The 8,221-nt window shown below is 39.2% G+C and overlaps 1 protein-coding gene across 4 annotated transcripts in view; it reads right to left on the bottom strand.

The window, feature by feature from the left end:
- Positions 1-8,221, bottom strand: part of LOC107749853 (protein quaking-B-like) — a 43,906-nt gene that overhangs the window by 16,725 nt on the left and 18,960 nt on the right. For all 4 annotated transcript variants that reach the window (XM_016565052.1, XM_016565051.1, XM_016565055.1 and 1 more), the window contains exon 4: positions 3,422-3,538. In XM_016565052.1, coding sequence (XP_016420538.1) covers positions 3,422-3,538 — 117 coding nt within the window. The remainder of the gene's footprint in view (positions 1-3,421; positions 3,539-8,221) is intronic.

Raw genomic sequence — 8,221 nt, forward strand, 5'->3', positions numbered from 1 at the left:
AGAGAGGAGCCAGGAAATGACAGTGAGAGAGGGGGGGGTGGCATTGGGAAATGACTCTAACTTGGGTCGCCCGCTTAAGCGACACTGGAAAACGTGTCAAAGTACGTGCACAACCCGCCAGGCCACATTTCCAACAAGACGTTTCTCAACAGTATTTTCCAGGGGACATTTTTAAGACTTTGGATTGATTGAGCATACAGACAACTTCCCGTGACTACCCAGCACCCCAGTTTCCATGGAAACTTTTCTAGACTCTTATTTGTAGTTACACATGGACATAAACCTAAAACACCAACAGACATGTAGCAACAGTTAGCCTGGAGACAAGTGACCGTCAGTTTATCTCAGGGTTCAGACCGCCAACAGCAGTGACGAGCCGGTTGCTATAGAAATGGGGCGTTCGGGCCCAAGCATTGAGCCTTATTGAATGCATTGTCTCCAGCTGGGTTTTTTATCACAGCGGGGCTTATGTTTACGACGCAGAGCTCAGACCTACAGAACAATCAATTACTGTGAACTCGCTCGCCGCCTTCTGAGGTTCCCGCTTCAAGCAATCACAGACATCGTCTTGGCCTCAAGGGTAAAGTTTGAATGAGAGAAACAAAGACATAGACGTCCTGGCCACATCCTTGACCGGAGGACGCCAGTCTCAGATCACAGTTGGTGGCGTTGTATTTGCTAATAAGTGGCTGCCACCTCCTCAGAATAGAGTAATTAGATGATCAAATATGTGCAACCGATAAGGCTGCAGTCTTGCAACCACAACTGGTTATGTGCTAATAATAACTGTGATTTTGACTCTGAAACAGTCTAAGCAGCAGCACAATGCATAGAGGTCTTCGTCTGGCCTACTTTGGTGGGTAGGCAATTTTGTGCACAACACAGCAAAGTGTGAAAAAATTGTTTGCATGATGCATTTAACGATAACAGCTATAGATCAACAGTGAACGTAAAAGGCCAATCCAACACAAGCTATAAATTACAAAAAGTACATGATGATTTTAGCAAGCTTTCTTAGGATATGTGCACCTATTTGTACACAAACGTCCTCCAAACTCAGAATCTCTATTTCACTTCCAACCATCAAATGCATGAACCTTTTGCATGATCTGAATTACAGCGTACAGCGTAAACAGACTATTTTGTCATGTGATATTATAAACATAGCAGTTTGCTATAGGAATAACTGACGTAAAAAAGTAATGTCATCATTTACTCAGCCTCATGGGTTTCGAAATCAGTATGTCTTCCTTCTGTGGAATATGAAAGGAGTTATTAATAGGAGAACATCTAAGTCGTTCTTTTCTATATAATGAAAGTGAACGGTGACCATGAGATTTCCAGTGAATAACTTAAATTTCAGTGTGAAGAACATAAATGTCATGTTTCTCACATGAAGTTATCAAATGGCTTGAAACATAGCATACAAGTCATATGCACTACTTAAATTACTTTTATGTTGCTTTTTTGCTTGCTTTGGAGCCTGACAGTGTTTAGTCCCTATCCACTTTCATTGTACAGAAAAGAACAGCTAGGACATTCTGCCAAGTTTCTCTTTTTGTGTTCCACAGACAAAAAAAGTCATACAGGTTTGGAATGACATGAAGGTGAGTACAAAAACTAAAATTTAATGTTATGGAAAAGCTAACCTTTTAATTCTAATAGCAAACACCTTTCACAGACCAGAAACCTAACCCTATTGTGTGTTTATTCCAAGAAATGTGACAGTAAATTCAATTTAGGCAAAGAGAACAGATGCAGATGGCATCTCCTATTGACGCCTGACTTGTTTGCCCCTGGCTGTAACTTTTCTTATTTCTCTCTCTTCCTTGATTGCCATAATTTTTCACAGGATTTATGCACACGTTTTGCTCTGCTGTCACAGTAGTTTCAGTGTTACAGAAATTAAGTTAGCAGAACACTACAGGTCTTGATGGTTTCACAATATAACACTCATTTTCGCACAATATTCAAAAAACACTCTACACGGATTTAATTTTGACATGCTATTACGACAAGAGTGTTTTGAAAAGCATAAGGCCTAGTGGCTGCTGTCATAAAACAATTATGTCGAACTAGAGGAAACAGCTGAGGTTTAAACTTTCGATTTCAATTGTCTATTCTGTGCTTCCTAGATGTGCAACACCTCGTCTGGCTAAGAATGCTGAGCCACCAGTCTGTCTTGACCAACGAAACAGCCTTTATAAGCATCTCGGGTGTGATAGACATATGTTGTGCAATAAAGTGAGAGAATGGCACTTTGCTTGAGGCATCTCAGTTCAATGTGTTCCATTAATTCCCATCAATCTGAATCTCATCAAAGCCTCTAACCCAGTGGTTCTCAACCTTTTTTTCCACCGGGCCGCACTATGGTCCAAGTGCAAGTCTCGCGGGCCGCAAGCATATCATTTACATATTACGTCAGCAATACAAACCAACCTGATTTACAATATTATAGCCTAAATATTATGATATCTAATATTTTACCGTGTATGCACTTAATGTTTCATTTGCATGCTTGTGTAGGAATTGGAGGTTGTGCGGTGAGGAATAAACACAGATGGTGTATCCTCGAAAGTCTTAAACTGATAAAACAATTGATTTTTGAGTGATTTCCATTATGCAAAAAGGAGACAGTCCAGATGTGTCTGTGGAAACAGGCCTGAACTCAAGACAGTAGTTCATAATTGCTAATGTCTATATACCACGTTAAAGGCAAATGGTCTGACATCAAATATCTTTACAAGGCATAGATGCCATTAAAGCATAACAGTCTTCAGTAGCATTATTTGTTTGTGCAACAAGCCCAAATTGTACTCTAATCTGAAAACTCAGACTAAATGTTGTAGGATGAGACAAGGAACTGAAACTGTATTCTTTGAGCTTGAGAAACAGAGCATTCTCCTTTCTCTAATAGCGCTCATTTTCATTTTAATGCGAGTCATTTTTCTTCTGTGTCAGGCAGCCTTGGAGGCAGCAAGATCATCTGCCTCAGTTCTACAGTCGGGAAGGCAACACAGACTCCGTCAGGAATTCCATTAAAATGGAATCGCCTGGATTTTGTCTCTTTCCATTTGACATCTATTAGTTATGTGCTGGTGCAAAGGTAGTATATGGTCTTCCTCACTAAAAAAAACATGCAGTAAAAACACATCCACAAGCCCTTGAAAGAAAGACAATGCAAGGCAAGTAGAAAATACATTTTAACAAGCAAAGGAAACAAAAGTAAAAGAATGAAAGAGTAAAAGAAAGTGAAAGGAAAAGAGAAACAAAAAAGGAAAGGAAAAGACAAGAAATATAAAAAAGTAAAGTAAACAAAAAGCAGAAATTTAAATAATAAAGGAAGGAAATAAAAGGAAAATACATAGTAAAAAAAGAAAGCAAAAATAAAAGTAAAAAAATAGTGAAAAAAGTGTCTTACCTTCTTCTTGTCTCTCATGGAGCCTTTGCCTCGCACCATGATCTTGCAGCCTGTCTCTGCCTCCAGTTGCTTGGCTGTCAGGCCCCGGGGCCCCAGGATTCTTCCCACAAAATTGAACTGTGAAGAAACATCAAAAGGTAGAGAAAACAAGGAAGTTCTTTCAAGGCAAGGCAAGTTTATTTGTATAGCACATTTCATACACAATGGTAATTCAAAGTGCTTTACATAAAAGAAAAGAAAAAAATATTCACAACAATAAAACAAGGAATTTAAAAACTTTGAAAATGAGCATCCCAGTGCTGAAAATCTGATATGGATCTGAAATCATTTGGGTTGCACTCTCGATGAGACAGAATGTTGTGTTTCCATCACTGTGCGCACACATTCATTTTATATGTGCATAGTTCTGAGATTTGTAACCACTGTTCAACTCAGTTGAAAAAGACCAGCATAGAGAGGCAGCCACAATCACATCCTCAAGGTTAAAAACACAGACCATCATCCCCTCAGCTAATGGTTCTCCCATATCAGCGGTGGCGAACTCCAGTCCTGGAGAGCCGCAGCCCTGCAGAGTTCAGCTCCAACCCTAATTAAAACTCACCTGCCTGTAGCTTCCTAATAACCCTTCAGACCTTGATTAGCTTGTTCAGGTGTGTTTGATTAGGGTTGAAGCAAAACTCTGCAGGGCTGCGGCTCTCCAGGACAGACGTTCGCCACCCCTGTCCCATATGGAAGCTTTGGCAGAGCATGATGTTAACTGCAGCATGGTAACTTAATTGTATAATTCAATCAAAGGGACTTTGAAAACCCTGGCAGAATGTTTGGAATGTCTAATCCCCTTTTATTGAAAGGGGAACATCTAGAGACCAAATGTGGTTTTGGAATGTACCATTTGCCACGGAGAAGCCTTAACCGTACTCCACCCTGTTCCTGTCCTGACACAAGTCACATGGAACAAATTTAACCTAACAAAGGGGTCAAAGAGTCATATGAAACACAAATACCTACCATATTTAACAGCCAATGGTACAGAGCTTGACTGCTTTTAGTCCAATGCAAATTCATGTTACAATTGACATTATTTCGGCTTTAAAAGTCATACAAAATAACCATTTACTGGATACTATTTTCCAAAACAAAGTTCATTTTATACTTTCAGATGTGACCAAAATTGGATATGTATGAATGGTTAATTTGTTTACTCTTTAAGAAAACCATCCATTTCCACCAGTTTCTACTCTCAATCAAGCACTTTAGACATTATATATGATGTTTTGTGACATCTGAATATGGAAACCACCAGTCAAGCAAACTGAATGATAGGTTAAGCTGTGACTCGGCCCTTGATGTGATTTATTACGTTGCCCCTTTAAAAGGCCGAGACATTGTGCGTTTTGGCATTTGTGGGCCAGTGGCTGATACTCTTTCAGCATTCAACCTTATCTGTCACAAGGGTTGAGTGATAAGCCAGGCAGCTGAATCTCTCTCAGGGTCACAATGCATTCTCTTCCATTTAAAGCTCATGTCTTCTCAGGCCATTCACAGCTGCTGGGGGTCATTGGCCCTCTGTGCTGTATATTTAGAGATGAGCTCATCAGACAACTGTGTACTGTGGATGGCACTGTCCGTATGTCCGTCTGTGTCCTTGTGTTATTGTAGTTTAGTGTTTGTTGGCAATGTTTGTGCAACTGTTGACTTAGTGAACTTCGTTTTTGTCCGTCTAGATGTTTCTGGTTACCTTCCCTGTCATTCTGATTGGTAAGCTTTGTAACAGTGAGATCACTGCTGGTCAACGTGACAATTGAAGTGACTGATAGTATATAATTTCTAAACCAAATTCCCACTGATTACCAGGTGATGTTGATTAAAGCTGCAAAGTCTGTAATTTTCTGTGAATCACAAACAGAATCACAAAAATCTGATCTGATCAGAACCTTGTCTGCAAGCAGATCAGACAGTGGTTCTCATTTTCAAAAGAAAAAGAATGGGATGTTTCTTAAAGGAAGAACAGAAAAATAGACCATTTAATTAACGGTCAGAAAGAGAGCGGAAATATTTTTATGTTTTTAGCACAAAAATACACTTTACTAAGATTATAAGTGGAACTTAGTGGAAAAAACTGAATACAAATAAAGTGTTAAATCAAACACAAAAATTGTAATATATTAAAATTTAAATTAACTATTTTCTATTTTTATATTTAAAAATATATTGATACCTGAGATGGCAAAGCTGAATTTTCAATCACATGAGTCAAATGATTATTCAGAAATCATTCTAATATGCTGATTTGGAGCTCAAAAAAACATTTCTTATTATTATCAATGTTGATAACAGTTGTGCTGCTTAATATTTTTGTGTAAGCCATGATACATTTTTTTCAGGATTCTTTGATGAATTTATTTGAAATAGAAATCTTTTGTAATGCCATGACTGTCACCTCTGAACACTTTAATGCATCCATACTAAATAAAAGTATTATTTAAAAAAAAAAAACCCTTGAATGTTAGTGTATATGACACTTTAAAGGGATAGTTCACCCTCAAGCCATCAGAGATGTATATGACTTTGGTTTTCCAGAAGAACAAAAATTTATATTTTTAGAAAATTCACATATATCTGAGTCAACATGACGGTGAGAAAATGAGAGAATTTTCATTTTTGGGTGGAATATTCCTTTAAAAAACAAAGTCACAGAATGATAACAAAATGAAGTAAACACAATGTCTTTTCTCCTTGTGCTTTTTAACAAGTTCAAGAACTGCATCTAAAGTGTGTGGCTCTCAATGAACAACAATGAAGCACTGGAAAAACCTCATTACCAGTCGACAGCTAGAGTGAAAAGAGTGGGAAGAGGATGACAGACTGAGGCGGCGGCCTCCAAATCACTCTGAACGGTCTGAGACGTTGAGAGCATGAAGAATAGAAAACTAATCATCATTTGTTTTCACATAGACTATGAAAGAAGGGATAATGCTCTAGATCATTCTCTCCAAAAGGTGAGAGAGGAGAGAAAGGCCAGTGGCCTGCATGTCTCTCACCCACACTTGGCACTCACGGTGGGATGGTGGTATCCAGGGTGCGAACTACGGGGGAGCTAGGGGGAGCTCGGCTCCCCTTAATAAGACATGGGCTCCCCTGAAAAGGGGATTTGTGAAATTTTGGGGGGTCTCAAAAAATATCGACAATGTGTTATTTTGACGTGCAATTTCAGTTTTGTGTAATGTGATCATCGTGGATTATTATGTGTAAAATTGCAAAAATATCATTCATCCATGCATGACGGCGATTTAAACCTAATTAACTTCAATAAAGATAACTATACATGCTATTCTTGTCATGAGCATCAAGGTGTGGGGGCGCTGCGGTGCAAATTCCACTCATGTTTAGTACATGTTAACCCAAAGATTCGTAGAAAAAATATAAACGCTGGACTCTGTGGTCGATTCTGTGTTAAGGTAAGGCATGAAATTCGCAATTTGGGCTCCCCCAAAGTCCACGGTATAGTTCGAACACTGGTGGTATCCCTGACAGGTTCCTGCAAGGATGATCAGAATTCTGCTTCTATTACAGGGAAGCAAAGTCACTCTCAAAACAAGCCTGATGATTGATGGCCAGTGAAAATGTTGGCAGGGGAATTAAAGATCTGAATAGTCCAGAAAAATCCTTATTGTTGAGACTGAATAATCACAATAATTGAGCAATATTGCACATGAACAAGACCTACTGGTGTTGGCAGTGTGCTATTCCAAATGACTTTGTTGCTTTATGAAGTGTGTGACCTCAATGAGTCACTCAACAATGGGAAATTCTGAGCAGGTTGTCAAAATGTATCACATTTTAACACACTAGACACCATATACCAGATCAGAAGTTCCTGTGTGTTGTCATCTATCAGGCTAATCTATTCAAAAGCTTTTCTTCCTTCAAAATGTGTTGAATGAGATGTATTGCATTTTAGAACTTCCGATTTCTTCTAATACTTGTCAAACAAGTTAATTTTGCACATTTGCACAAGTGCTGTCAGTGGTTGGGATTCATCCTGATATAGAGGACAATGGACAGAGGTTAATTATAACTAAACAAGAGATAACAGAGAAGCCCCTGTCACGCGCCTCTCATTTAAACTCAATTAACCCTGACCCTACTATCACTCTCATCAGCTCTTTAAGACAGGAGAAATGTGAGAGTTGTCGGTCAGAAACACTACTCCGTCTACTTACCGTCTCCTTAAACTCAGCCTCAACCTTAAACCTGGTCAAGATCAAACGGGCCAGATAAACGCCCACTGAAAACGTACATCCCAACACTTTGTTCAGTTCACATACAAATGTTTCAGACTGGGCTCCTCACGTAATCCACTCTCAGGCCTGTTTCTGCATAAATGATGTTTTCCGACAAGAGTGTGAAAGCTGTCCTTGCATAAAGAATTCGATAGTCACAATGCATTCAAGCACAGGCTGGGAGTCAAACAAGGCCGAGTTTGACTCACAGAAGCAAAATTTACCATGCTAATTATTGTCTTTTGATTATTGCTGTCCTGGCAGAGACGACTTAAAGGCACAATATGTACGATTTTTTAAATTAAAATATCCAAAAACCACTAGAACAGTTTTATATATTTTGCTGAAAAGCGCTGCTTACTTCCGCTGCTTTCCGGAAGGCGTGGAAGCGGTCGACTGTGGCATAATAAAAGCTCCGCTGCTTTCAAGCCGTGTGTCGCGCTTGTTCAGCGGCCTCGTTTTGCTTCGACGGCTTTCAGCCTCACCCTGCTTCATACTACTACGTTAATAAATCTTT

The sequence above is a fragment of the Sinocyclocheilus rhinocerous genome, unplaced genomic scaffold (genome assembly GCF_001515625.1).
Source record: "Sinocyclocheilus rhinocerous isolate Xijiao unplaced genomic scaffold, SAMN03320098_v1.1 scaffold31, whole genome shotgun sequence".
NCBI classification, from domain to species: domain Eukaryota; kingdom Metazoa; phylum Chordata; class Actinopteri; order Cypriniformes; family Cyprinidae; genus Sinocyclocheilus; species Sinocyclocheilus rhinocerous.